At 44.3% G+C, this 16,372-nt stretch overlaps 1 protein-coding gene across 2 annotated transcripts in view; it reads right to left on the bottom strand.

Annotated features, from left to right (window-relative positions):
• Positions 1-15,168, bottom strand: part of FBN1 (fibrillin 1) — a 264,999-nt gene extending 249,831 nt beyond the window's left edge. The window contains exons 1-2 of one of the 2 annotated variants that reach the window (XM_067471401.1): positions 14,973-15,168; positions 14,574-14,874 (exon numbers count right to left, since the gene is read on the bottom strand). In XM_067471401.1, the coding sequence (XP_067327502.1) occupies positions 14,574-14,785 (212 nt within the window). In that variant the 5' untranslated portion in view covers positions 14,786-14,874; positions 14,973-15,168. The remainder of the gene's footprint in view (positions 1-14,573; positions 14,875-14,972) is intronic. The other variant, XM_067471402.1, reaches the window with a different exon arrangement.
• Between the last annotated feature and the right edge of the window lie 1,204 nt (positions 15,169-16,372).

Below are 16,372 nucleotides of genomic sequence, written 5' to 3'. Positions count from 1 at the left end.
GATGGACTGCTTTGAAGTGGATTATAGGAGTCTTTTTTTCGTGTCAGGAGCGACTTGAGAAACTGCAAGTCGCTTCTGGTGTGAGAGAATTGGCCGTCTGCAAGGACGTTGCCCAAGGGAAGCCTGGATGTTTTACCATCCTGTGGGAGGTTTCATGTTCCCACATGAGAAGCTGGAGCTGACAGATGGGAGCTCACCCCGCTCACCGGATTCAAACCGCCGACCTTTCAGTAAGCAGTCCTGACAGCGCACTGGGCCTATGATAATGTCTGTTTACAGGATGTGCTTTCTGTATGCCCAACGGGACGCCGGGGTGCCTCAGCTAAAGGGTCCGATGGGTTTCACAACGCAAAGTTCTGTAGAGGCTCAAAGTAAGCAACAAAGTTTTCCTTTTTCCCCTGACTGTAAATCTATATCTTTGACCCCGGCAGAGCTGTAAGAAGCAAAGCTTTTTACAGGTGGGGTAGAGAAAAGCCCACACATCCTTCTGTAGGGCTCCAAACTGTGAGACTGAACTAAAAGTCCCCCTTTCCCTCCAAACCTGGGGAAAGGTGCAGATCTAAAGGCTCTAATGGTGATTGATAGCTTGTTGGCTTATGGTTACAATCTGGGGGAAGCTACCCAATTGCAAAAAAGCATAGCTTGAATAGATTCATGCAAACTAACAGTGCAAGAAAAGAAATTCAAATCTCCTGGCACAGCCATGCCAGCACAGCACCCAATGCGCCACCGAGGGGTCCTATATATGGATTATATGAGTCTACATGAAAGGCCACGGTAGCACAGCGGGTTAAATCGCTAGCTGCAGGAAAGTTGCTGACCGGAAGGTTGGCAGTTTGAAGCCGTGAATTGGAGTGAGCTCCTGACTGTCAGCCCTAGCTTCTGTCTACCTAGCAGTTCCAAAGCAAGCAATGCGAGTAGATCATTAGGTACTGCTTTGGCAGGAAGGTAAAATGGTATCCCATGCTGATATGCAGAAATGTGGCAACACAATCAGAGATGTCTAAGGACAACAGGCTCCTCAGCATGGAAAAATGTAACAAGAGCACCTCTCATGGCCGGAGTTGAGCGTTGCCTCCAGACGCCAGAGATGGAAAAAAGGGGAAGGCCTTTACCTTTGTCTGTGTTGTATGTCATTGTTCACCATGTGTAAAAGGCTTTGAATGTTTGCCTCATATGTGTATAGCAATATGCTCTGGGTCCCACCGGGGAGATAAAAGCAGAATATAAATAAAGTATATTATTTGAAACATAACAAGATTAGTACACAGCAAACAAGATCACTCTGCTGGCTGTTGTATTGGATCACATGTCAGACACTTCCCAAGTGTCTAGGACTGTGTGATGTATCGGCAAATAATGGGTGCAGATCCCAGTAAGGTGACCTTCTGCAGCTGGCAGATAATAATTTTTTCAGTGCTGATTGTTTTTAAGTGCAGGCCAAGGTCTTTAGGCACTGCACCCAATGTGCCAATCACCACTGGGATCCCCTTGACTGACTTTGCAGTTCGATCTTTAAATCCTTGTATTGTGTCAACTTTTCCAGTTATTTCTCTTCAATCCTGCTGTCACCTGGGATTGCAATATCGATGATCCATACTTGGTTTTTTAACACGATTATGAGGTTAGGAATATTGTGCTCCAAAACTCTGTCAGTCTATAGTACTGTGTTGTTGTTGTTGTTGTTGTTGTTACCATTGCCATATTATCCAATGCAATGCATTTAATCGGCATTTAAAAACTAGATTGTATGGCAGTGTAGATGAGGTCTGGGGCCTACAATTTCACAAAGTGAAGGTTTAATTGTGATACAATAAAGTTACATTTTAAAAGGAACCCAACAACTGAAAGCAATGTTGCATTGATTGGGTAAGACTGTTTCTTGTTCTTTTCAAGAGTTACTGTTATTTAAGGGGCATTTGGACAGGAAGTTGTTTAAAAATGGTTATTATCTTAACAATTCTTTTTTCCCTCCCAAACAAAATGTAACAGCAAGTCATGTTGTAGTAACAAGCAGTGCAACAAGTAACATGGTGTGTTAATGAGCAACACATTGCATAGCTACACTGTAGAAGTTATTGTTTATTTATTTACAATATTTGTATACTGCCCTTCTCAGCTCACAGGCGACTCAAGGGGGTTTACAAAGGCCCAACAACACCATAAAAATATTTAAGACATTTAAAAACATTAACATTTATATAAATAAAAATGTAATGTACGTTTGTGATATTCACAGAACTCAAAAAAGACTGGACGAATTGACACAAAATTTGGACACAGCACACCTAACAGTCCAACGAGTGTCCATCACCCATAAACACACACACACACACAAAACCCCAGTGGAACAGACTTAAAAACTCAAAAATACACACATACACTCATATACATATGCACATGCACACATTCATACACACACACACACACATATATATGTGCAAACACACACAAATACATATACACACATATATATACCTATACACAAGCACACACACACATATATAAGTAAACATATATACACAAATATATACACACATATACACAATATGCATGTACACATATAGACACACAAATACACAAATATATACACAGACACATACACACACACACACACACACATATATATATATGCAAACACACATATATACACAGATATATATACACACACACAAAACATATACACAGACTGGGCCATAGCAACGTGTGGCAGGGAACGGCTAGTATAATATAAAATCATAACAAGATAAATAAGTCATAAATCATTTCTGTTTCTTAGTTAAAATGTTGCCCAATCTCATCATCCAGTTGTTCCATATTCCTATGTTCGTTACAGTGCATGTTTTTGGGTACTGAAAGAAACACAGGGACAAAGTTTGCCCATCCCTGGTGTAAAGCATCCCTGTGTTCTAAAATGGAGTCTGAGCTCAGAGAAGTCCCAGATCTGATCATGTGGTCTGCAGCCACTCCCACAACAGCAAGAAACATAGAGTAAGGGAAAGCTGCATACCAAAACATACATATACAATACAGTAAGTTAAAACTGTTGTGGCTCAATGCTATGAAATCCTGGGAGTTGTAGTTTTGCAAGGCCTTTAGCCTTCTCTTCTAAGGAGTGCTGGCACCTCATTGCAGTGAAATTGGTGTCAAACCGCATTGATTCTGCAGTGTATATGCAACCCTAGAGCGCTGAAGCCTGATTTAACATGTTCCAGATTATGATTAATTAATGATCTGAATAAGTGAAGCTGAAATGCATTAACTAACAGTGCAACTTTCCAACTTTTGGAAAGGCATGACCTTTTAGAGATCATAACCTTTTGGAAAACCAGAATACTCCATAGCCCTATGGAGAAAAATGGCATTCACAAACCTTTGAAAATCACAACCAGAGAAGAGCCGAAAACTCATTTGAGTAAAATCTTCTCTTTAGTGGTATATATTCACATGTACTTATGCAAGGCAATTTTGTTCTCAGCTGTTAGACTGATAACCTGGTTGTCTCTGGTCTGTTAGCAACAGAGATCATGCCAATTATGAATTATGAGTCCACACTTTTATTGCACTTTGGATCAGGTTGTTTACATGGTCATATATCCCAGATTTTGTTTTGGTCATGTCAGGAGGGACTTGGGAAACTGCAAGTCACTTCTGGTGTGAGAGAACTGGCAGTCTGGAAGGACGTTGCCCAGAGGACGCCTGGATGTTGTGATGTTTTAATGTCCTTGTGGGAGGTTTCTCTCACGTCCCCGCGTGAGGAGCTGGAGCTGATAGAGGGAGCTCATCCACGCTCTCTCCGGATTTGAACCTGCAACCTGTTGGTCTTCAGATTATCAAAGCAGATAAACCACATTATCTTCTTTGAACTGGATTATATTAGTCTACACTGCCTTATACTTCAACTCAAAGCAGATAATCTGGATTTTATATGGCAGTGTAGATGGGGGTCTGTAACTAACTAGGGTTGGAACCATGACTGTAACTCATCCCTTTGTAGCAGGGATGGATTTCCAAATACTGCTCTTTACCCCATTAGTCTCTCCTCGAATCTGGGGAGAGGCAGATGAGCTCCCTCTATCAGCTCCAGCTCCTCATGCAGGGACATGAGAGAAGCCTCCCACAAGGATGATAAAACATAAAAAAAACATCCTGGCATCTCCTGGGCAACGTCCTTGCAGACGGCCAATTCTCTCACACCAGAAGCAACTTGCAGTTTCTCAGGTCGCTCCTGACACAACCAAAAAAAAACCCCATTATTCAGATTTCCTTCAACCCATGAAGTCCTTCTACTCTACATAAGGTAATGTGGTTTAAAGCCACCAAAAAGAGATGTGAGTGTTTAATTCCTCTTCAAATGTTTCGAGAGACTCTTCTGCACATAAGCCTGAAAAGTCAGCCCAGGAAATGTTCCCAAAACAGAGGGAGGCTTTGCTGCTCTCCTCTCCCCGCCCGGCACTCTTTCTCTCCAAACTACAGTTACATGAAAACAAAAGTCTCCCAGCATCTGCTAATGATTTATACTGTAATTCTTAGGTCTCGGAATATATTTCTACTCCGGAGAAGAATGAAAAGTCAGGGAAAAAGAAAAAAAAAGTGTATCCCTCTTCTTACAGAACTTGAACCCTCCCTTCCCATCCTGCCAAAGCACAGAGGAATCAAGTACATCCTTCAAACTTTCTCCCATAGTGAGATGCTGGAGTGGTCATATCTGGTTGAATGGCAACCTCTATTATTTTGTCTTTGTTTTGATTCTTTGGGGCCTACATCGAGCTGCTAGTCCCAATGGAAGATCCATTGCGAATGGTTGTTGTTGTTCATTCGTTCAGTCGTCTCCGACTCTTCGTGACCTCATGGACCAGTCCACGCTAGAGCTCCCTGTCGGCCGTCCCCACCCCCAGCTCCTTCAAGGTCAGTCCAGTCACTTCAAGGATGCCATCCATCCATCTTGCCCTTGGTCGGCCCCTCTTCCTTTTGCCTTCCACTTTCCCCAGCATAATTGTAAATCCTGCTAATTCAATATGTTTACACCAGTGGTTCTCAACCTTCTTAATGCTGCAAACCCTTAATACAGTTCCTCATGTTCTGGCGATCCCCGGGCATAAAATTATTTTCGTTGTTACTTCATAACTGTAAGTTTGCAACTGTTATTAATCGTAATGCAAATATCAGATATTCAGGATGTATATTCATTCACTGGCACAAATATCCAATACGCCCAAATTGGAATACTGGTGGGGTTTGGGGGAGGAGTTGATTTTGTCATTTGGGAGTTGTAGTTTGCTGGGATTTATAGTTCACCTACAATCAAAGAACATTCTGAACTCCACCAATGATGGAATTGAAACATACTTGGCACACAGAACTTCCATGATCAACAGAAAATACTGAAAGGGTTTGGTGGGCATTGACCTTAAGTTTGGGAGCTGTAGTTCATTTATATCCAGAGAGCACTGTGGACTCAAACAGTGACGGATCAGGACCAAACTCGGCACCAATACTCAATATAGAATCATAGAATCAAAGAGTTGGAAGAGATCTCATGGGCCATCCAGTCCAACCCCATTTTGCCAAGAAGCAGGAATATTGCATTCAAATCACCCCTGACAGATGGCCATCCAGCCTATGTTTAAAAGCTTCCAAAGAAGGAGCCTCCACCACACTCCGGGGCAGAGTAGTTCCACTGCTGAACGGCTGTCACAGTCAGGAAGTTCTTCCTCATGTTCAGATGGAATCTCCTTTCTTGTAGTTTGAAGCCATTGTTCCGCATCCTAGTCTCCAAGGAAGCAGAAAACAAGCTTGGTCCCTCCTCCCTGTGGCTTCCTCTCACATATTTATACATGGTTATCATATCATATCCCAAATGTGCCCAAAATGTGCCCAATATGCCCAAATGTGAAAACTGGTGGAGTTTGGGGACAATAGACTTTGACATTTGGGAGTTGTGGCTGCTGGAGTTTATAGTTTATCTACAAAGAGCATTCTGAACCCCACCAATGATAGAACTGAGCCAAACTTCTCACACAGAGCCCCCATGATCAACAGAAAATACTGTATTTTCTGATAGTCTTCAGCGACCCCTCTGACACCCCCTTGCGACCCCCACAGGGCACCCGACCCCCAGGTTGAGAAACACTGGTTTACACTAACAGCGGCTAGTAATTGAATTTAGGTCACTGTCTTGAAGGTTTCCAAGTTGCTTTTCTAATTAAGGCCCCTTCCACATGTATACAATCCACATTGAACTGGATTATATGGCAGTGTGGACTCCAATAATCCAGTGTGGAAGGCCCCCCAGAATCTCGAGGCAGAAAATCCCACAATACCTGATTTGAACTGGGTTATTTGAATCCACACTGTCATATATCCAAGTTCAAAGCAGAAAATGTGGGATCTGTGTGGAAGAGGTCTAAAATGCAATTGGTTAAAATGGTTTTGCATCATCTTGATCAGGGGTCCTCAAACTTTTTGAACAGAGGGCCAGGTCACAGTCCTTCAAACTGTTGGAGGGCTGGATTATAATTTGAAAAAAAATACAAATTCCTATGCACACTGCACATATTTTATTTGTAGTGCAAAAAAAACAAACAAAAAAACAACCCACTTTAAAACAATACAATAATTAAAATGAAGAACAATTTTACCAAATACAAACTTATTAGTATTTCAATGGGAAGTGTGGGCCTGCTTTTGGCTGGAAAGGTAGGATTTTTGTTGTTGTTGTCTTTGGTGACCCCTTGCGACCCCTGCAGGGGTCCCGACCTCCAGGTTGAGAAACACTGCTCTATGAGGAGCGGCTTAAAGAGCTGGGTATGTTTAGCCTGCAGAAGAGAAGGTTGAGATGAGACATGATAGCCATGTATAAATATGTGAGAGGAAGTCACAGGGAGGAGGGAGCAAGCTTGTTTTCTGCTTCCCTGGAGACTAGGACACGGAACAATGGCTTCAACCTACAAGAGAGGAGATTCCATCTGAACATTAGGAGGAACTTCCTGATTGTGAGAGCTGTTCAGCAGTGGAACTCGCTGCCCAGGAGTGTGGTAGAGGCTCCTTCTTTGGAAGCTTTTAAACAGAGGCTGGATGGCCATCTGTCTGGGGTGCTTTGAATGCAATATTCCTGCTTCTTGGCAGAAAGGAGTTGGACTGGATGATGGCCCACGAAGTCTCTTCCAACTCTAGGATTCTATGATTAAACATTTTATCTATAATGCCATTAAATCCCATTCAAACAAGTTTTCAAACATCCCTTCTTACTGTAGTTAAGGATGGTAGTTTTGCCGGGTCCTTGCAATCTAAATAGCCACAACCAATACTAAAACTTTCCTGGCTTGGTTTTGTCTCAGTTGTGCTTACAAAAAAAGATAAAACACTGTTAATGTGAACTGAAGGTAGCTTTCTTTTGCCAAAGTTCTGACAAGCACCATGAGGGAACCTCCCAAATCGCAGTGGTTCCATATCTATTTAAACTGCTTCTCTTCCAGGTTCCGCCCAAAGCTCAACATGGGAAAAGGGCAGTCCGCACTGGCAGAGAAACCCTGCTCTCATTGCCTATCAGTGACAGAAGTAGAAGATTTTTTTGCTCAGAAGTAGAGATAGAAATACAGTATTTTTGTTCCATGATATGGGGGAAAGGCAGCCATCTGTCAACAGGAAAATGATATCTGCAAATGAGTCTGTCTGTGCAAAGTAGGGGTTTCATGAGTATTTGAGGAGGCCATTGAACTCAATGGGCTGAAAGTTCTGATCTAAAAGAATTGCAAAGGGGGAAAAATAGTTCCAGAATTCAAATGAAAGAGAAGAACGGCCTGCCTCAGGGGAGTGTGCTTGCTCCATCAATGTTTAACATTTATACAAATGATCAGCCGCTACCAGAAAGGACAGAGAGTTTCATCTATGCCAATGTTTCTCAACCTGGGGGTCGGGACCCCTGAGGGGGTCATGAGAGGGTGTCAAAGGGGTCGCCAAAGACCATCAGAAAACATAGTATTTTTCTGTTGGTCATTGGGATTCTGTGTGGGAAGTTTGACCCAATTCTATTGTTGGTCAAGTTCAGAATGCTCTTTGATTGTAGGTGAACTATAAATCACAACAACTACAAATCCCAAATCCCAAGGTCTATTTTCCCCAGACTCCACCAGTGTTCACATTTGGGCATATTGAGTATTCGTGCCAAGTTTGGTCCAGATCCATCACTGCATGAATCCACAGCACTCCTCTGGATATAGGTGAACTACAACTCCCAAACTCACAGAACCCTTCCAGTGTTTTCTGTTGGTCATGGGAGTTCTGTGTGCCAAGTTCAGTTTAAATCCATCGCTGGTGGAGTTCAGAATGCTCTTTGATTGTAGGTGGACTACAAATCCTAGCAACGACAACTCCCAAATTACAAAATCAATCCTCCCCCCAACCCCACTAGCATTCACATTTGGGCATATTGGGTATTTGTGCTCAATTTAGTCCAGTGAATGAAAGTACATCCTGCATATCGGATATTTACATTATGATTTATAGCAGTAGTAAAATGACAGGTATCAAGTAACAACAAAAACAATACTATGGTTGGGGGTCACCACAACATATGGAACTGCATTAAGCAAGATTGAGAACCACTGATCTATGCTGACAATCGTGCCATCACTACCCATGCAGAGAGCTTTGAAATGATTGAACAGAAGCTTTCTGAAGCTTTAGGCATTCTTACTGCCTATTTCAGGGAAAACCAGCTGATTTTTAATAATAATAAAAGTCTGACTTGGCCATGGTAGTCCACGCTCTGGTTACATCCCGTATAGATTACTGCAACACTCTCTTTGTGGGGTTGCCTTTGAAGACTGCTCGGAAGCTTCAAATGGTCCAACGATCGGCAGCCAGGATGCTAACAGGAGCAGCACTCAGGGAGCATACAACTCCTCTGTTGCGCCAGCTCCACTGGCTGCCAATTTGCTACCGGGCACAATTCAAAGTGCTGGCTTTAGCCTTTAAAGTCCTAAACAGTTCTGGCCCGATCTACCTGTCCGAACGCATCTCCTCCTATGAACCAGCTAGGACATTAAGATCATCTGGGGAGGCCCTGCTCTCAGTCCCGCTGGCATCACAAGTACACCTGGCGGGGACGAAAGACAGGGCCTTCTCAGTGGTGGCCCCTCGGCTGTGGAAAGCCCTTCCTACTCAGCGAATTGACACCAAATTTGGACACAAGACATCTCTCAGGCCAACGAGTGACCATCACTCATAAAAAACAGTGAAAAGCACAGCAGAAGGGACTTAAAAAGCAAAAAAAATTACATTGCAACGCATGCGCAAAACCACATATATACACAAACACACATATATACACATATACACAAATATACACACACACACATATACACATGTGTATATGTGTATATACACACAAAACACATATACACAAACTGTGCCACAGCAATGCGTGGCAGGGGATGGCTAGTCTATATAAATAAAAATGTAATGTTCGTTTGTGGGATTAACATAACTCAAGAACCACTGGGCGAATTGACACCAAATTTGGACACAATACACCTATCAGGCCAACGAGTGACCATCACTCATAAAAACACTGAAAAACACAGCAGAAAAGACTTTAAAAGCCAATAAATAAATAAAAATACATTACAATGCATTTGCAAAACCATATATATACACATATACACAAATATATACACACACAAAACACATATACACAGACTGGGCTGCAGAACGTGTGGCAGGGGATGGCTAGTCTATATAAATAAAAATGTAATGTTCGTTTGTGGGATTAATATAACTCAACAACCACTGGGCGAATTGACACCAAATTTTGACACAAGACACCTATCAGGCCAACGAATGACCATCACTCATAAAAACACTGAAAAACACAACCGAAGGGACTTAAAAAGCCAAAATAAAATAAAATAAAAATACATTACAATGCATTTGCAAAACTATATATATATACACACACACACACACACACATATACACAAATATATACACACACAAAATGCATATACACAGACTGGGCCACAGCAGCGTGTGGCAGGAGACAGCTAGTATATAATAACTAGCCACATATTTACTAGAACCAAAACCGTAAGTAGCAAAATCAAGTTTTTACAACTATAATCAAACAAAAGTATCCTGTGTACTCTGGACTCTTGTCTAGCCAGACGCTCAGCTTTCAGTTCATGTATGTAGTACATACATTCAAAATCCCGCTTCCCTTCCCCTCCACACACACACTCTTCTTCTCCCTGCAGAAAGGCCAACTCAGGACAAGGCAACAGCCAGCTCCGCTTGGAGTGTGCTTGTCAAATTTGCACAAAAAGTCATAATTAGCACCTGCAGTTGCTCTGCGGGAACAAACTTCTGACTTCTGGCATTGCTAATAAACTGTCATAAGTCAATACTTCTGATTTCCCAGCTCCAAATATGAAACAAACAAGCTGCACGGCTCCCCAAAGTTAACGTATCCAACCTGTCCCTGAAGGCCAGATGCTCCCTATGCAAACCAAGTTACAGCACAATCACATGCATGTCTACTCCGAAAAAAGGCCCAACCAGTTAACTTGACTCGGTTCCCAAATACTTCTGCACAGGATTGCAGCTTGAGAGTTCACAGCAGGAAGCAAGGAGAAAAATTAACCAAACAAGATGCACCATGCCAAATCCGCTGGTAAAGACAAATCGACAGCTGGCTCCAGCAAGTAATGCCAGACATATTCTGAAAGGGGGAAAGAATCTATCCTAAGATAATGAATAAATATGGAGGGTAAGAATCATTCCTAAACTGGAGTTCTGGCACGATCCATGTGGACGTTGTCCTACATAACATGGACTGTAGAATGGTGTTTTCATAGAGACAGAAAAGTAGAAACTTGGTACTCTTAGGGTTGCATCAAGGCTGTGACACATCTGGGAAGTCTAATACATTTTTCTGAATCTCTTTGAACTGCCCTGAGTCCCTTCGGAGAGAGGTGGTGGGTTATAAATAAATTATTATTATTATTATTAGAAAAACAACAAGATTAGTACACAGCAAACAAGATCACTCTGCTTGCTGTTGTACTGGATGACATGTCGGACACTTCCCAAGTGTCTAGGACTGTGCGATCTATCGGCCTATAATGTGTGCAGATCCCAGTAAGGTGGCCTTTTGCAACTGACAGATGGTAATTTTGTCAATGCTGATTGTGTTTAAGTACAGACCAAGGTCTTTAGGCACTGAACCCAGTGTGCCAATCACCACTGGGACCACCTTGACTGGCTTGTGCCAAAGTCTTTACAGTTCAATCTTTAAATCCTCATATCGTGTCAGCTTTTCCAGTTGTTTCTCTTCAGTCCTGCTGTGATCTGGGGTTGCAACATCAACAATCCATACTTTCTTTTTTAACATACTTTGTTGTTGTTGTTATTATTATTATTATTATTATTATTATTATTATTATTGGAGCCCCCGATGACACAGTGGGTTAAACCACTGAGCTGCTGAACTTGCTGACCAAAGGGTCACCCGTTCGAATCAGGGGAGCAGAGTGAGCTCCTGCTGTTAGTCCCAGCTTCTGCCAACCAAACAGTTAAAAAACATGCAAATGTGAGTAGATCAATAGGTATTGCTCCGGCGGTAAGGGAGCAGCACTCTATTCAGTCATGCCGGCCACATGACCTTGGAGGTGTCTACAAACAATGCCGGCTCTTCGGTTTGGAAACAGAGATGAGCACCAACTCCCAGAGTTGGACACGACTGGGCTTAATGTCAGGGGAAAACCTTTACCTTTACCATAATAATAATAATAATAATAATAATAATAATAATAACCTAAAAGTATTAAAATAATTTTATATCACTGGTCACACCAGCAGATTAGGCACATAAGCACACACAAACGAACATATATGTGCACACACATGCCTCCATCCCCAGGACTGTATTTGTAGCCTTGGCTGGTTTTAGAATCCGACTGTGTAAATCCAACTGCAAGGCCAGGACGGTGACTCAATGCAAATAGTAAGAGAAGGTAGTATGTCTTAGCAGCCTTCCATTCATCCAGATTCCAGACCATTTCTCCCCAAATCACCCACTATGCATCTGCACTGTCCCCTCACATATTTATACATAGCCCTCATCATGCCTCCTCTCAGCCTTCTGATATTGTACTACGCTAATAATATAATATATTGTGTGTGTGTGTGTGTGTGTGTGTGTGTGTATCTTGTAAGCCTCTCTGAGTCCCCTTCGGGGTGAGAAGGGTGGCATATAAATGTCATAAATAAACAAAACGATAAACATGCCCAGCTCTTTAAGCAGCTCCTCATAGGGCTTGTTCTTGAGACCCTTGACCATTTGAGTCACATTCCAGCTTGTCAACAATCCTGCCACAAAAGCCCCGTGATGGGGTTGGCACAAGCTGGAAATGACTGGTAGTCGCACAACGATGACAACCACCACCACCACAAATGATCAAGCCGCTTTTTATCTAGGTACAGAGACATGCCTGAGATATTTGGCTGCCCAACCTAATAGATCCCAGGGCGCTCTTGTACAAAACACAACAGGAATATAGCAGTCGAAACTTAGTCCAACTAACACCAGCCATGGGAGAAAGTCCCCCATCGTGACGTTGAATGGGTGCAGCAGAGCTCTGCCTGCAAAGTGAGGGGCGCAGCTCTTGCAACCCTTTTCAGCCTGTTAACTTGAAGCCCTTGCCTCATTCTGCCTTAAATGATGGGGTTGGCTCAAAGGAAGTTTGGACCTGAGTCTTTCTGCCTGAGAAGCATGTGACCTGCGCTCCCTTAATCCCTGACATTTGGGAACCGCTCTGGAGTTACTCAGCAGGAAACAATACCTGCTCTGAACTCTGGCTCCTTTACCCTTGTTGCCTTATGCATCTGGAAGCCAACGCTTTGGGCACCAGACTAAAGCAAGAATCCTTCCACTTGTCCATGGAAATCCAGCTCACACTCTCTCAGCTTCAGAGAAAAGCAAAGGCAAACTTCCAACAGGCTCGCTGGAGGATCACCACAAGCCAGAAACAACTTGGAGGCACCCCACAGCACAAGAGATGCTAATATATCATATTTAATGCTGCAAGGAGTCATTCCCCAAGGTATCTTTGAGGGGTTAATGCTGAATTATTCTAGCTCCGGCCATCCAGTCCAGTGCTGCCTCCTCCTCGTATTAAAAACATTCCCCAAGAGCCCCGTCTGTGATATGTGGGTCTATCAAGAGGTCCCTGGTCAAGCAGTTCCTGGTCAAAGTGGTCCCTGGTCAAAGTGGTCCTTAGTCAAGTGGTCCCTGGTCAAGCAGTCCCTGGTCAAGAAGTCCCTGGTCAAATGGTCCCTGGTCAAGAGGTCCCTGGTAAAGAGGTCCCTGGTCAAAGTGGTCCCTGGTCAAATGGTCCCTGGTCAAGAGGTCCCTGGTAAAGAGGTCCCTGGTCAAGAGGTCTCTGATCAAAGTGGTCCCTGATCAAAGAGGTCCCTGGTCAAAGTGGTCCCTGGTCAAAGAGGTCCCTGGTCAAGAGGTCCCTGGTCAAAGTGGTCCCTGGTCAAAGTGGTCCCTGGTCAAGAGGTCTCTGATCAAAGTGGTCCCTGATCAAAGTGGTCCCTGATCAAAGAGGTCCCTGGTCAAAGTGGTCCCTGGTCAAAGAGGTCCCTGGGCAAGAGGTCCCTGGTCAAAGTGGTCCCTGGTCAAGAGGTCTCTGATCAAAGTGTTCCCTGATCAAAGAGGTCCCTGGTCAAAGTGGTCCCTGGTCAAAGTGGTCCCTGGTCAAAGTGGTCCCTGGTCAAAGTGGTCCTTGGTCAAGAGGTCTCTGATCAAAGTGGTCCCTGGTCAAGAGGTCCCTGGTCAAAGTGGTCCCTAGTTAAGAAGTCCCTGGTCAAGAGGTCCCTGGTCAAAGTGGTCCCGGGTCAAATGGTCCCTAGTTAAGAAGTCCCTGGTCAAATGGTCCCTGGTCAAAATGGTCCCTGGTCAAAGTGGTCCCTGGTCAAAGTGGTCCCTGGTCAAAGTGGTCCCTGGTCAAAGTGGTCCCTGGTCAAAATGGTCCCTCGTCAAAGTGGTCCCTGGTCAAAGTGGTCCCTGGTCAAAGTGGTCCTTGGTCAAGAGGTCTCTGATCAAAGTGGTCTCTGGTCAAGAGGTCCCTGGTCAAAGTGGTCCCTAGTTAAGAAGTCCCTGGTCAAGAGGTCCCTGGTCAAGAGGTCCCTGGTCAAAGTGGTCCCGGGTCAAATGGTCCCTAGTTAAGAAGTCCCTGGTCAAATGGTCCCTGGTCAAAGTGGTCCCTGGTCAAAGTGGTCCCTGGTCAAAGTGGTCCCTGATCAAAGTGGTCCCTGGTCAAAGTGGTCCCTGGTCAAGAGGTCTCTGATCAAAGTGGTCCCTGGTCAAAGTGGTCCCTGGTCAAAGTGGCTGAGAGGGGAAAGGAAGGGGCCTGAGGCTGTTAGGAAAGGTGGGAGTCGAAGTCCAAAACACCTGAAGGGCCCAAGTCGGCCCCTAGCCTGCTCTAGACACTGACTGATGCCTGGAATCGCCTTGGCCGCTTGAGCTGCAGCATCCCGCTCCGGGCTCAGGTTGTTTGGAGACTCACCCTTTGAGCGCGTCGTGTCCCACGGCGCCCCCGACTTGCCCCCTCCTCTTGGCCCGGCTGGCCCGGCTGGGGCTGCTCTCCTTGCTTGGCAGCGTCAGCTCCACGCGACCCTCCACGGCCCCTTCTCCCGTGGAAGTGGAAGAGGAGGAGGAGGAGGAGGAAGAGCAGGCAAGCAGCAGCGCCGTCAAGCCGAGCGCCAGCCGCAGCAGCATCGTCTGGTCCCTGGTGGCCCCTTCCTTCCCTTCCTCAGCCTCTTTCTTCTTCTCCTCCTCCTTCCTTCCTTCCTCTCTTCCCGGCTGAGCTGTAAGGAGAGAAAGGGAAGAAGGGACCGTTAGACGGAGAGGCTCATCCTACCCACACTTGAGGGTCCCAGCAAGAAAGGAGAGAAGGGCTACCCACTGGAGTCTGGGGAAGAGCTGCTCCTCTGGGCTTGGCCACCACATCCAGAGCTGCCTGGGCTGCTGCTGCTGCTGCTGCTTCTTCTCTTCCTTCCTTCCCTCTCTCTCTCTCTCTCAGTCTTTCCCTCCGTCCGCCTTCTCCTCCTCCTTTTCCCCTCCTCCTTTTCCCCTCCTTCCTCGCCCACTGCTTTCTTCTCTCCCCCCTTCCAGCTCCTTTTTTTCCCCTCCTCTCTCTCTCTCGCGAGAAAAGAGCTGACCAAGACTGCTTCCCAAGTCTCCAAGTCTCCTCCAAGGTGCTGCAAGGCAAACCTCTTGAAGGACTCTCCTGCCAGGTTATAGAAAGGATCAGGGGGGAAAGGAGAAATGAACAAAGGTCTCTTTTTTTATTCCTCCCTCTTTCCTGGCCCCCAAAAATTCCCTTTTCATTTTTTTTTTGTGCGCTTCATTTATTTATTTATTTATTTCAAAGTTTTCTACACCAAGCTTCTCACCTCTTAGAGCAGTGTTTCTCAACCTGGGGGTCGGGACCCCTGTGGAGGTCGTGAGGGAGTGTCAGAGGGGTCACCAAAGACCATCAGAAAACATTGTATTATTTTCTGTTGGTCATGGGGGTTTTGTGTGGAAATTTTGGTCCAATTCTATCGTTGGTGGGGTTCAGAATACTATGTCATTGTGGATGAACTATAAATCCCAACAATGACAACTCCCAAATGTGAAGGTCTATTTTCTCCAAACTCTACCAGTGTTCACATTTGGGCATATTGAGTATTTGTGCCAAGTTTGATCCATATCCATCATTGCTTGAGTCCAAAGTGTTCTCTAGATGTAGGTGAACTACAACTCCAAAAACTCAAGGTCAATGTCCACCAGGCCTTCCCAGTATTTTCTCTTGGTCATGGGAATTCTGTGTGCCATGTTTGATTCAATTCCATCATTGATGGAGTTCAGAAGGCTCTTTGATTTAAGGTGAACTATAAATCCCAGCAACTCCAGTATTACCAAATGACAAAATCAATCACCCCCAACCCCACCAGTATTCAAATTTTGGGCATATCGGGTATTTGTGCCAAATTTGGTCCAGGGACTGAATATACATCCTGCATATCAGATATTTGCGTTACAATTCATAACAGTAGCAAAATTCCAGTTATGAAGTAGCAACGAAAATAACATTATGGTTGGGGGTCACCACAACATGAGGAACTGTACTAAGAGGTCACGGCATTAGGAAGGTTGAGGACCACTGTCTTAGAGGGACTCAGCCCGGTTTACAACCATAAAAACATACAATCAGTAAAATATAATAGTTCATAATTACAATAACACATTTAAAATAACAACTATATTTAAAACTATGGTGGTCAGTCGTCATATTAAAAACAAATATACCTCATCTTCCAT

Source organism: Anolis sagrei, chromosome 9 (genome assembly GCF_037176765.1).
Source record: "Anolis sagrei isolate rAnoSag1 chromosome 9, rAnoSag1.mat, whole genome shotgun sequence".
NCBI lineage: Eukaryota > Metazoa > Chordata > Lepidosauria > Squamata > Dactyloidae > Anolis > Anolis sagrei.
The sequence above is the reverse complement of the archived record's forward strand: the minus strand, read 5'-3'. Positions and strand labels throughout refer to the sequence as shown.